This window comes from Semicossyphus pulcher, unplaced genomic scaffold, assembly GCF_022749685.1.
Source record: "Semicossyphus pulcher isolate SPU_LCO1_2020_fin unplaced genomic scaffold, fSemPul1.0.p SCAF_3, whole genome shotgun sequence".
NCBI classification, from domain to species: domain Eukaryota; kingdom Metazoa; phylum Chordata; class Actinopteri; order Labriformes; family Labridae; genus Semicossyphus; species Semicossyphus pulcher.
Genome location: NW_027211704.1, coordinates 15,443,685 through 15,458,165, shown reverse-complemented (window position 1 = coordinate 15,458,165; position 14,481 = coordinate 15,443,685). Strand labels below are relative to the sequence as shown.

Genomic DNA, 14,481 nt, shown 5'->3' with positions numbered 1-14,481 from the left:
AAACATTACAGAAGGAGAAAGTGAAGAAGTAACATCTACAATCTGTCGTGATGGCATGCAGCTCTAACTCCACCGACTTCAGAGCAGCGATTGATCCATATTTAATACAGTGTTGCTGACCTTTCCTCTCATTATGTCCCTGCTTGTGCCTGTTGTTGTCTTACACAGAAATGAGGTTTACAGATGTTACATTTGAGAACAAGAGAGCTCTGGTATTTTTGGAAACACTACTGTCTGAGTGGAGGTATCCAGAGATACAGAAGTTGGGTTGGAGAGTCTGAAAACAACAACAGAGTGGAAGTACTCTGATTGTTAAATGGACGATGTGTCTGGCCGTGTTTTTGTTCATGGCATCCCTCAAAGCTAACTGTAGTGGCTTTCAGCGCTCGGCTGGTGTAAGAGAGAGTGTGAACATTCAGCCTCTTCTGTTCCAACGCTGTGTGCACATTAAAACATCACAAACGTGTTGGATTAGTGAATGAAGGAAGGAAAAAACCGACTCTCCTCAGACAGACAGAGGTCAGCAGTTAGCCGACAAATTATGATCACAAACACATGCAGGGGGTCACAACTCGCTCATTTCCATAGAGCGTTTAATCGTGTGTTTTAAGAGGAACATGTGTGAGATGTGACGGAGGATAACAACCTGTTGTTCAGCATGTTCGGACTGACTCAGACGAGCACAATCATTCACTCCGTCCTGTTTCAAACACAGCGAAGACGATGGCTGTTACATTTTTTCATTTTCTTTCGTGCCACCATCTGCCGACGCCTACGGTCCAGCAGTTACACACACCAACACACACACACGTCCACGCGGCAGCGCTAACACGTACCACAGATTCTCCATCCAAGTTTCTCACACACATAATCGCAGCTATTCAGCACTTAGAGTGCGCAATTTAGCACTCACACACACACCCTCTATGCCAGCGTGTGCAGCCGCGCAGGGTAGTGGGAGTTGACAGAGGAAAATACATCACATAAAAGCCGAACGGCCTTGTTTGATCAGACAGTCTGACAGCGTGATTCAAACATCTTTAATGATAAAACCTTATAGACTCTCCTGCACGCTGGATCTAACAGCCCCACCTGGGCCCGCACCCCGCACTGATGGAGATAAACGCAGTTGACTGTTCTCTCTGCTGCCTGCAAATGAAAATACGCCCACTTCACCCACTCGCTCATTCACTCTCCATCTCTGTCGGCTCACTTTAAAAGCACCTGCAGCTCGGCTCCGACACCCACAGCCCTGCGCAGGAATATGTAAGTGCCACTCAACCTGCACTCTGAGCGACTGAGCCCACACGTTTAAATACCGACACTATTTCAGGCTTCATAAACAGCCTCACAAATAGACGGAAAAAAGCTTTTAATGTTTGACAGTGAACAATGGAAATGATTCCATTACTGAGACAGGAAGGTGACAATGTGACTACGTGCAGTTTATTTAACAGCAGACCTTTGTTTTGGAAGCAAATGTGATCTGTAGTGTTAGATAAAGTTTCTCAGCTACAGTAGAATCAGATTTTAGTGACGTGGTTCTTCAGCAGCTTCTGCTGTTTGATGAGATCACAGCTGCTCAGCATCTGCATCTCAAACAACGATAACTGGAGAATAAAGCAACACTTTAATACTTCCTTATTAGGCTATAAAATGCATATGTACAGTATATAAACCATAAATGGTATAAAAGACAATATACTACAGCTTTAATGTTATTTAAGGATGTAGCTGTGAACGATCAATTGCTGCTGTATGAAACTAAATGATCGCCAATCTGAAACAAATGGACTGTAAATGGACTTATAGAGCGTTTTCTAGTCTTCAGACCACTCAAAGTGCTTTTACACAACATGTCACAATCACCCATTCACACACTGATGGCAAAGATTGATCCAATCAGGATCTATGCATTCATACCCGATGGTTATGCCACCGGGAGCAATTTGGGGTTCAGTTTCTCGGACACTTCAACGTGTAGACTGCAGGCAGGGATCGAACCCCCAACCTTCTGATTGAGAGACTACCGACTCTACCACTGAGCCACAGCCACCACATGGTAGAGTCAGTTGTAATCGCGAAGGTATGAAGGTCTTTATATTTTATATGCAAATTAATTATGAGGCACCTGTTGTATTAATTAACTGTATTAAATAAATAAAATATATGATATGTATGTATAAAATATTTAAGCAAATATTCATTTATTTATTTATGAACACACTACAACTGAAAGCCCCGGAATAAATCTAGTGGACCTGAAGTTTTACATCTGCCTGTGCATGATTAACATTATAGTTATGTTAAGTATTAACAGCTAAATGTAATTAAAACAAAGTAACTACCTAAAAGTATCTCTTCTACTAGAGGTGTCTGCCACGACTCCTGCAAGAAGTCCAGAATTGTAAACTTATTTCTTATTTTATTACAAGTGTGGTCATTTATAACACTGTATGCACATATATGTACATATTTCATATATTTCTTATACTGAAAACTAATGTGTTCATATTCTATTCCTATTTCTCTAAGAAAATATTTGTACACTCGTATTGTACATATACAGTAATTAAAATATGTCACATATTTTTACTTGTGTTTATATTTCTTCATGCTTTTTGTTTGTATAAGAGAAACTGTAACGCCTGAATGTCCCCTCTGGGATAAATACAGTATTTCTAATTCTGATAAATTTATATATTTTGAACCTCATAACTACTCAAGCTTTGATATTAGACTTGCTAAGAGACCCGTGAATATCTCCACAATATCACATAGGCCTCCTAAAGAACAAAGAGAGAGTAGGTTGTGCCTCAAACTCAGTGGCTAACTCAGAAGCAGATGCTAATGCCAATGCTAATGCTATTAGCTTGGAAGTGCCAGCATAGGCAGTTGTTGCTTTACAAGCATAACTAACGTAAACTCTCTCTTAAGTACAGTTCTTGAGTGAATGTGTTTATTTACTTTGCAACACTGCGCGTAATAAACCAACGAGCTTCAAAGACAAGATGAATCTTTAAATCACATTAAAAAGTCAGAGTTTGACCCACTTAACCTCTCGACACAAAGATGGGGCAACTACCCAAATATTCATACTGTATGTATTAGCATATTTTATTCCCTTCCTCTTTAAACTCCTTTTCAACTTCTCCCTTTTCCCTTTAACCATAAAGCGCGCGAGCAGACCGTCTTTAACCCTTTGAGGATGTGAATAATTTCTGGAGCAGAAACTGAATAACAATTCCTGTGATGGGTTAGCGTTTCTGCTGCCAACAGTAATAAATTATTTCTTCATTATCCCTGAAACGGAAGCTCCTGTCCTCTTCATGACACACTGTGTGCTTTGTGATACATTTTTGTTATCTTAGGTACTTTTTTTACTACGGGGCAAGTTACAGCCAGGGGACCCTCTCCATCTGTAGCCATCTATAATTAATGACTTCCTCCCTGATTTAACTCAGCGATTCTACTCTGGACAGAAAAAATGTTGCTTTTTTCTTTACTGCAAAACATTCAGAAAGTAAAGACTTCTCTGGAAATCTCCGGCCTTTAAATAGACATCAGCGAGGTTTGTTATATCATCGTTCTTCCTGTTCGCTTGATGTTCCTCCTACAGCTCAGGATGAAGTTTTTAGTGTAGGTGGGAATGGCTATTTAGGTACACAGGTTAGTCGACGGCAACAGGACTGAAAATGAGAAGTGGATTTTTATCACAAAATGCTGCAAAATTAAGCATAATAGGACATTGTTGTCATCAAAATACAGGATTTGAATATTCTAGCAGAATGCTATATTAATGGCAGACTTAAGAGATGCCACTTAAGCTTCATCTGATGAATAAACCACAGAACAAACGCACGTAACTGATGTGGCGTTCAGCTCCAATAAGACAACTACGTTTTTAAATAAGAAAGAAATACAGAGCAACTGTTCTAATCACTTCTGCTTTTGCTGACTGCAACACGAATAACCAGATCAATAACTCATCACTCAGCCTTTGTCTGCAGAGCTACGGTCATCATTGTAAGGGACAGTCGACGTCCATAAAGAGCCAGGTTCAATAAAGAGCTGAAGAGGAGAGTGAATGGGACAGATGTAGACATTAAAGCCCTCATGGGACCTTTGTGAAGGGGGAGGAATTAACATTTTGAAGGCTACAGGTGAACAGCTTGGCAGAAATTGTGACCTTTGACCTATTAGCAGCACTACATTTGAGGAGAGGAAATTATTCAGTGAGCTTATATGGGACAGCTTGCTAACCCCCAGTCCTAAACTGTGATTTTCCAATGATAGCTTAAAAATCAACCTGGCTCTATGTGTCACACCTGTGTGCACAGAGCTGTAGCAAAGTCCACTCTTGAATCTAAAGACTTAACAAAACCAAAAAACACAACAGCAAAAATGTATGGAATAGATTTGATATCGTGTTTACCTGCTCTTAAGTTAGCACGTCAAGCTAACTAGCTTACCATGTACAGTAGCTACGTTACCAGCTCTGTCCTGCTTTTCATTGGATTTACGCTCAAGCAAACCAAGACAAAGTAAAAATAGTACTTTTAAATACTAAAAGCTTTTTCTCTTGCAAGAGGAAGTAGGTATAAATCTGTTTGTCTTCTACATTTAACAACTGGTGACTATGCTAACTTTTAGCTTGGGACTAGCTAGCTTTAGCCTCAGTCTTAAAAACTGTGTATTTCAGACCCTTTAATTTTGAGATAAACCTTTTAGCCAGCTCAAAAGTCCAGCACTAATTAGCTAGCTAGCTACATCAGCTAATAAAAGTTGTTATTTTAACTGGCAAATATGTTTTCCCGCCAAAACAAGCAGCCTGTTTTGTACAGTGTGATCACTTCAAGCTTACAGGCGCATCAACAGTAATTAAGGGAGGTCGGTTGGTTAATGAAGCCATGATTTAAGAATGTGAACAAACACAGTTTCATCATTAATTAAGTGAATGAAAGTGAGGGCTCTTACCTGTGTAATCCTCAAAGCACTCGCAGGTGAAGCCTCCCTCTCTGCTGCGACACACACCGTGAGCTCCGCAGGGTTTCGAGTAGCAGAGGTCAATCTCCGTCTCGCAGTAGTCTCCCGTGAAGCCGGTGGGACAGCGGCAGCGCAGCCCAGCAATGGGGTGGATGGGTCTGAACAGGATGGTATCTGACGCCACAAACGGGGCCAGGCTGTCGAACTTCAGCACGGACACACACTTCATGTAGTTCTCACAGGGCTCACGGAGGCAGATGTTGTCATCAAAGGGTAGAACTTCCTGAGAGGAAATCTTAGCGAGAAGGCTTCGGTTGAGGTACAGCCGCTCCTGGAGTTCCTCCGAGCCGAAGAACTCTCCTCCTCCACTTTCGACCCCTCTCCCAGGCCTGTCCCTGCTGTGGTCGAGCCCTCCAGGCCGCTGGTGAGCCTCCCCCAACATCGGCACGGCCACAGACAGGCTGACGTTGAGGATGCGAGCGCTGACATCTGTGTCGTCTTGGATGTTAAAGATGACGACGTCCTCGGGGGCGGCAGATAGGACACGGGCCACACCGTCCAGGAACTGGGCGAGCAGCAGGGAGAGGAAGTGCTCCTGGGAGGTGTTGGCCAGCCTCAACGTGATGCTGTTGGACAGCATTTCATCGGTGATGATGGTGACCTGGAGAAGGCACTGAGCTGACACTGAGTGGACACCGTCTGAAAAGAGCAGAAGTAAAAGAGTGATTAATATCAGATTAAGAGCAGTCTTTAATTATTCTGGAGGTATGTGACCCAAAATAATTACTTGATATCAAATAGGAGTGGGTTGGATAAGGACGGCTGGATGTTCTCTTGCTTTAAGTGAGTTTTAAGTATTTGTTTGACACAGTTTTATCTTTTTACTAATGCATTATATAACTTATATTTGTTCCATGTTCCAATAACTACGGGACATTTGAGGATAACAAATTAATTAAGTCTTCTCGTCGTATGTTTATAAAGACCATGGTCGTCATCAGTTGTCATGGAAACTGATCTGTAAACATCAGAGCTCATATTTTTTAATTATCAACAAAATCCATTAAAAGATTAAAACCAAAAGTGGGCACTATGGCTAAAAGCAAACATAACTCAGACAGGATTAACTTCTGTATTTGTTGGGGACTACTTTCAGGAGCGGATTAATACACATGTGGGATCTGCTTAAAATGAAATACAGGTTAGTGGTCATGAAAGAGACTCTTGACTTTTCAGGGGATTTGTTGAAGCTGTTAAATGTGATGTTTTACTAAAAGATAAGTTGATGAACGTGAGTCCTAAAAAAAAAACACGTCAACACTGAATGCAGCATCAGCACATGGAGCAGCTGCTACAACAGTACATGCAGGGTGGATGCAGGTGGAGGCATGGTGGCGGATTTAAGCGACAGCTGCTCCTGTTTGCAGAAGACCCTCATGTGTAAACACAATAATAACATTTTGATACCGTAAAGGCAAAACTAGTTGTTAATCAGGGACTAGAAAGCAAAAAACACCACAAATTATACATAAATTATCAATTCGAATTTGTACTACTGAATTCTTGGCTCAAACGAGCGGGGGGATGTTTGTGGGGGGAGGGTCCGTCACATGTGCCAGAACAGATAACAGAAGTATGCCAAGTCTAATAAAGAACAAGTGTATCTTTTCTTTCAGCACACTCCAAGTTTCTAATCAGCAATTTCACGCCTGTATTCACGACTCGCTCTCTCTTTTCTTTGTCCGGAAGCAGAGATGCTCCTTTATTGAACGTGCCATACGGAAAGCCTGGAGTCCAAAATTCAACGCTCACAGCGTTCCTCAGCTACGCAAATCTCTTGTCTTTCATCGTGTTAGTTTGATGTTTTATCTCCTATACATTCAGTTCTTTGGCTTTGACTGTACACATGTAGTGCTTTGTGTGCTATTATACAGTAGCTCTGGACTGTACAAAGCATTAATACCCATGTAAGGCTTTGTAATGTAAATAATGCTGCTGGTGAATTTACATGCTTTACCCTATGCAGCTCATTAGCTTTGACTTATGACTTTGTAAAGCTCATTTTCTTGCATGTTTTTTCTACTGCTTCCACATTTGACATAAAACGAAGCTGCCCATCAGCTGTAGGTCTCTGAGAGGAGCAGTCAGAGCTCTGCTCACTGAGGAGTAAAATTATAATGAAAACAGGCTCAATCCTTAAACATCCAAACGCACAGAACAAAGAAAGCAAAGGGAAGTTCTGATTGTTGCTAACAAGCACAAATCCCGATGTATATGTGAGTCAGTAACAGCCTCAGGTCGCTCTGAATCCAGCAGACAGAGATAGTCTGCAACAACATTTACAAAAATGGACTTTATTTGATGTTTAAGCACAAAAAACCTCCAGATGTTGTTGAGTTAAAATCTTTCAGATGCATATTTCATAAACAAGTTTTGATTTCCCATGATTCTCTTGTGACAGGTGAGTCACAAGCTAAGATTAAGATTGTAGCAGTTAAACCTTTGAGGACCTGTGCTGCAGGATTATGTCATTTTGTCTGTTAAAAGTCAAATACATTAAGTTCACACGAGAGACCACTTTCGTTTTGTCCGTCTCACCGCTGGCCTGCAGGTTTCCGAAACCTCAGGGCCAAACACAAAACAGGCTTAATCAAATCAAATGTGTCACAAAAACAAGGCTTGGCCTCTCCCTCCAAAGTAATCAATGGGATGCTTTGTTCCGAGCGTCTGGACGCCAGCCAGAGAGCAGAACCTGCGAGCCGAACTCACTCAAACAAACAGCTCTGCCCAAAGTTACCAGATCCCTGTTTTGGCACGGTGCGAGTTTAAACACAGAGTGCCAGGAGAGGGGTGGGGGGGGGGAGGGAGGAGAAGGAGGAGAAGGAGGAGGGGTCATAGAGGAAGTGAGACGGAGAAGCATGTTTGACACGGCTTTAATCCCTCTGCTTTCAGTCAAGCGCTTCCAGCACTGTAATAATACAGAGCCTCGGCAGAGGAAGTGGGGCAAATCAAAGAAGAGACACAGGCAGGGACGCTCTGCTAATTCACACTTTACTGTAAACACACACACACACACACACACACACACACACACACAAGCAAACACCTGTGTACACAAGAAAACACTTGCATATAACAGGGGAGAACATAACAGGAAGCCTCGACAAATCAGAACAAATTTACAACCACAGACACAACTGATGATTGTTTTCATGATCGGTTGGTCGACTGATTATTATTATGACTCACTGATATACTTTAGGCAGGCGTCCCAAACTTGGCGGTTAAAAAGAAAGAACTCATGATACAAAGTATTTTGCAGTTTTCTGACTTTTCTCTTATTTTTGTTTTTAAATGCTGATATTTAAACTCTTAAATATTTACATTTGAGCAACAAGAACTAAAAATTGGGGTAATTTTTGCGTTAAAATGTCTTGATGATTTCTATCCATTGATGTATTGTCTAATTGACTGATTGTTTGGCTCTTATTTTATTGTTAGAACAAATTTCATGAAAAAAAAATAAATTCTTTGGCTTCAAATTTCAATAATCTCCACACAGATGTAAACGGTGACCTCTGTGACCTCAACTATTTTTAGTGATTTTTTTTTTAATCCATGCAGAGTCTTAATCAGACAGATAGGAAAGACAACACAGCTAGAAACACACACACACACATACATTGCGGCTCCGCCACAGCACTGTAACTCCGCCGCTACACCGCCTTTGCCATTTCACATTGCACAAAGCAATGCCGGCGTACAGTCGCCACAGTCTGTTCTTACATTGCATTTCGGTATTGCAGAAGCAAAACATGTGCAAGGTATAGACAAATAGTGCGTGCTTCACATACACACATAGGGCGCTGTACTGCCCTTTCTCCTCTGTTACACCCTCTGATGCCGGTGCAGAGGTGGAACGACTTCGCCCCACCATTCTGCCTCTGTACATTTTACATAGAAGACGACACATTACAGAGGCGTAGAAATCCCACCTTGTACTGGCTGTGTAAAAGGGGCTAAGGTGAGCTCTACAGGCTGCTACAATCAGTGACAGTTTGATTCAGGAGGAGCATTTCAGCCTCTTAAGAAACACACTATGGTCATTAGGTCTGTACATTAAAGCTGGCGTGTTGTTACACTTACAGTGTTGTGAGAGAAACATTTATTTTACGATAGACACTGAAATTCTTTCTATCCTGACAGAAACTAACAAACAACAGTCTACCTTCTCCCTCAGCCAAACACAGACAAACAGTTTCTCTCTTCATCCATTCAGCTCATATTAGACCTGATTCTCTGCAGCAACAGGAGCCAGAAACACACAGCTCTCCGTGAACAAAGCCTCTTAAAGGTTAGGCCATGTATAAGGACAGACATCTCCTTAATTATGTCCTCTGCCAATTCACATTCTTGGATCGGGAGCTCGGGCACAGATCCAGACGTGGACGCAGCGCTGGGAAACTGAGCGCGAGGAGAATCTGCCCTGAAAGGAACCAGACCATCCTTCAAAGAGGTCATTCTCCATGGAGGGATCCTACGCTCAGGAACGGAGGGTAAGCGGAGCGTTTTGGGCCAAAAGAGGAAGGGGGAAAAAAAGAGGGATGCTTGGTGGGTAACGAGACGAGGTGCCAGCTCTGAAGTGTGACACTGCTTTCAGCGCAGAGTTCGACCCCCTCTGGGCCTCTGGGTGCCAGGAATGCTCTCAGCTAGGAAGTGGCGCCAGGGAAAAGATTAAACACACACTGAGGCTGCATGACTGCCAAGGCTGTATACAGCATTATGTGCATGTGGGTGTGGGTGTGTGTTGGTGTGGGTGTTGGTGATCCATACGTCAATACAAGCAGAGCAGAAGCATTAGAAGTTTAGAGAGCATCACGGAAGTTTAGGAAAACGGCGACAAATACCTAAAATCACGTCTCTTCTCGAGGCGGTGGGTCAGCTGTTCAAATAATTCAGGATGTAGAGAAAACACTGGGATTGTTCTTGTCATGTTCCTAATATAAAATCAGGTAGATCAACAGAGCCAGGAAAACCTCTCTGAAAGACAGCTCCGATAATAGACTGAGGCATGTTAACAAGCCGACTCATTAGGATCTACAGAGAAGAGTCTCCGAGACGCAGCGGCCATGTCTGACTTGACTGTAGGTAAAAGAACATAAATGATCAGCCAAGGAGGTCGGGGGAGGGGAGGGGAGACGTGCAGCTTTTTTGAAATATTAATGAAGCCCACTTTCAAACGCCAACAGAATTACGGAAGACAAATACCTCACTGAGGCGACCTGAGAACACAGAGAGCCTTTAGGTCGGAGTGTTTACTGAGAGGAAACATTCAAACCAAGATATCAATGGATTTCTGTTTCAGGCCGACCAGGGATCCCAGTGTCCGGGGTAATAGACTGCTGAGAGAGAGACAGAGACTCAAAGAACAAATCGGTGAGACTGGCCTAATTAGACCACAAAGTCGCCATCAAAATCTCCCCGCTGAATCCCAGAAAATGTCAACAAAGTCATGGTGGATAAAGATCAGAAGGACTGTGTGACCAAATTACTGAGGACAGAGACATCAGCTCGACAGAGACCCTGAACTTCGGCGCTCCGCCTGTGCCTCCGACTTTATCTGTTATTTATTTTCTCTCTCGGTTTAAAGATTAAATCAGGATTTATTTGCTTTTCTGTGCATGGAGGTAAAAAATGTGTCAGAGGGGAAAACAGGCTGTGTGCATCCAGGAGTCAGCTACCAGAGGACCCAGCGTGTGAACGCGACACATTCAAGGCTCAAACGTTCTCTGGAAATAAGACGTTCTTACAGCATCAGTGTGCTTTCAGCGGTCAGCCTCACAGACACCTGTAAAGTGCTCCTCAGCGTGTGGATGAAAGACAGCAGTAAATTCAATGCAATGTGACGTAAACAAGCAGACTAATGATAAATATAGGGTAGGGAAATAAATTGCAGCTCTGTCATTGTGCGAGTGAATTACTGAAACAGCAGATGTAGAGCTGAATTACAAACAGTGGTGTTAAACACAGCTTGCAGGGCCTGTTCCATTAGATCTGTTGGTTTTATGTCTATTAATGTCTATTAATGCCGACTGACAACCTAATTGCAAATGCACTGTGGTCACATGACTTCACACATTACGGGTTAGGGTCACTAATGTACCATTAAGCCGGTGTACTGTATACTGGATTGTGGGATTGTGAAACATCCAATGGCTCTTCCACATTTTTGACACATTCAGACGGGCCTTTAAAATGGCACAATAACACGTTTCTGCGTTATTATGTATTCACTCTTAAGAGCCATTAAGTATCCCAGTGTAGAGACACAGTCAAACATCACTGCTTTATTCAACCTTCACTAATGTCAGTGGTATAATGGAAGGATCACAGACAAGTATTCAAGTTTTTTAGTGCGTATAAATAAATGTTAGCATGCTAATATGGTAAACTATGACGGTAAACAGAAGTAGTATCGATATTTTAATTCACAAATAAATGGCGCTCTAAACAGATTTCCCTGCCTCACCGCGTCACTACTTCATGACTCCTTACAGTGGCACTTATGACATGAATGAGGGTAACATGAACGGATAATAATTAGCAGAAGAAGTTATCAGACATTGTGATGAATGTGAATTATCGCAGAATCACAATATTATCGTTATCATGGGGCATGTATCGCATATTGCATCATGAGTGATCCTGCGATTCCCACCTGTAGTAAACGGTAAACATTACAAACGCTAAACATCAGAATATTAGCATTGTCAGTGAGCATGTTAGCATGCCAATGTTAGCATTTAGATCCCAATTGTTTTGCCAAAGTGTAGCGTTGAAGAGCAGCAGGTTTGTTATCTAACGTTATTCAACATGAGGAAACCTGTAGATAAACCTGTGATATGTTTCAGTCTCTGTGATTAAATGTGAGATTCTAGCGCTGTCTACTTGTAAAAAAAAAAAAAATGAAATGGAGTCTGTTTATAGAAGGTCGGCATAAAAAGAAAAGCTGTTAAAACTACGAACTTGTGTGAGCTTTAACCATCAGGTGTGCAAACCAATCAGAGGCAGTCTGTAGCTGCTGAACACATATCTAATTTGGTATTAAGCTTAACTACCTAAGTAGTAGTAGTATGCCTTCTCCTGACAACAACGTCATTGATTTGCTGTCTTGCTCAAAGGTTCCTCAGCAGATATAAAACAGTAACCCTGCCTGCTTTCGCCTGTTAATGTGCAGGTTAAACTCTCAACCAATGAAAACGCCTCCTAGTTATTGCTGGGAGGGGAAACACATTAGAGACACTATAAAAATACTATTCATCATCATGACAGTGGAGAGACGATAAATAATCGCACTGAAGCAGCTCTCTCAAGCAGCCATTCATCACATGTCTAATGGTGCCACATTAAGAACGCCACAATCAAACAAAGCGCCTTAATTCTGTGATCCCGAGAGGCCGGTTCTCCCTCAGAGGCAGCTGTGTGTTTCTCTGCAGAAGTGTGTCATGTTGAGGGGAACCTCCGGGTAAGAAGGTAATGAGGTTGAGCAGAGCCTGTCTTAGTTGTTCAGCATCAGTACGCTACAGTATGAGCAGCACGCAGAGAGCGCTCACTACATCAAAGAGCGCAAAGCCGGGACCCGATTCCAAGATCAATAGGGAGATCATAAATTAAAAATCACTTTGCAGGGATAAGGCCTGTGGATGTCTCCGCGGTTCACGGCCTTTAGAGCTCCAACCAGCGAGCCGCTCTGCAAACTTACAGGCTTTAATGAGTTTATGATTCGGATATGAGCATGCAGAGCATGAGCATGTTTCTTTCTGTTGGGTTGTTTGTCTCCGGAGAGTACAGTGAGACGTAGCATCAAACTTGTAAGAAATCCTGCAGAGAAAAATGGTCTGTGATTCACTGACAGGGAAAAGCTGAAGACGCTTTCATCAAGAGACGTAATTGTACTTACAGTGAAGTGAGGGAGTAACCTCAAAGAGCAGCGCTCAAGTGATCACTCAGTTAAACCTGTAGCGCCCAATTACTACAATTTGTCTCACAAATTGTACTCCTTGTTGGAGCCATAACTCAGACCTGACGTGATATGCATGAACATATTGTTAGGTCACACAATTTAAGGATTTTACAATATTTCATTGCCAATTAAAGTTGATAAAAACACCGAAGAGAAGAATGACCATCTCTTCTTACACTCAAGAACTGATTGTCTGTACATTCATAGGCACATTGCTAAAAGGAACTGCTAATAACTGATTGAGTGTTCTTTTGTTGGTGCTAACTGAGTGCTAAAATGTAATGAGAAATGTTTTCTGAAAAACCTTTGTGACAGTGGTTATGTGTCTGGTTTGGGCAGGACCCCAAAGTTATCAACTTTTAAAGTCTCTGGCCTCATAGATTTATGACACATTCATGAATAAACAGAGAGGAAGTAAAAAGGAAAATGGCTGAAATTCAAACCGAATGGGAGCAGGGAGGAAATTCTGCTGCTGCACACAGGGTGCATCAGAGGAAACAGAGATAAAGGACACATCAGTACTGCAGTGACAACTGCAGTAAAGAATTGATATATTAAGTGAATGCAAAATAAATCAATGCAGCTTTTGCAGGTTTAAAAAAAAAGGTCTCATAGTCTATGATATGTTGAAATCATATGGAAGTAGTGGGCTAAAGGTAGATCATTCTGAAGTATAAATACTGTGTCAGTTAACATTTTAACACACCATGGCAATGATTTTTTTTACAGTCATGTCAGAACATGTCTCAGAAAACCTCCTGAGCGGTATGAAATGTAAGCGTTTTTTAGAGACATACGAGATTTGATAAATAGCTGATAAGTGACAGTGGGGAGGAAGTTTGAACGTTTTTTTTCTTCCTTTTGTCTTTCACCCAATTCAAAATGTCTCAGTCGGTGTAGTTTGATACATGCGGGCCTTTACTCTGAAATGGAAGAACAGCTGCCTCTGCCAGGCCTCTGCAGCAGATACTCACAGTAATAACACTGTTAACAAGTTAAAACGACTGCACAACGTGTCATTTTTCCATGTTGCTGACAAACACCACACCACAGAGTCCACACAAGGTCACAGAGAAACAACACATCCACCAACCAAACAAACCACAGAGCCGTGACCTGAGAGCGACGTCCCTGCAGCGCCACAAACAGGACACAGTTTAATTGAATTACAGTTAAATACTCTGCCCTTGGAGCAGTCTTTAATCGCATGCATTAATTAGTGGAGCTCTGCTGCTGTCTATGTGTGAGTGACCTCCACTAATGTATTACATTTCACTTGTTCAGTTGTGTCGACACCTTGACACATTTATGGCCGGTCTGAGACTAAACCTTGCAGGTGCTGGGACCCGTCAGCGTGGGGCCCATGGAACTGTAAATCTGGGGGAGGGTGAAATCGGACAAGGCAGAAAAACTACAGGAGACAACTGGAAACACATACAGTAACTCAAACAAACGAGAGGTAAAGCTTGTGT

General features: G+C 42.2%; 1 protein-coding gene across 1 annotated transcript in view; it reads right to left on the bottom strand.

Annotated features, from left to right (window-relative positions):
* Window positions 1–14,481, bottom strand: part of celsr2 (cadherin, EGF LAG seven-pass G-type receptor 2) — a 60,365-nt gene that overhangs the window by 32,910 nt on the left and 12,974 nt on the right. The window contains exon 2 of the mRNA XM_069678729.1: window positions 4,978–5,685. Coding sequence (XP_069534830.1) covers window positions 4,978–5,685 — 708 coding nt within the window. The remainder of the gene's footprint in view (window positions 1–4,977; window positions 5,686–14,481) is intronic.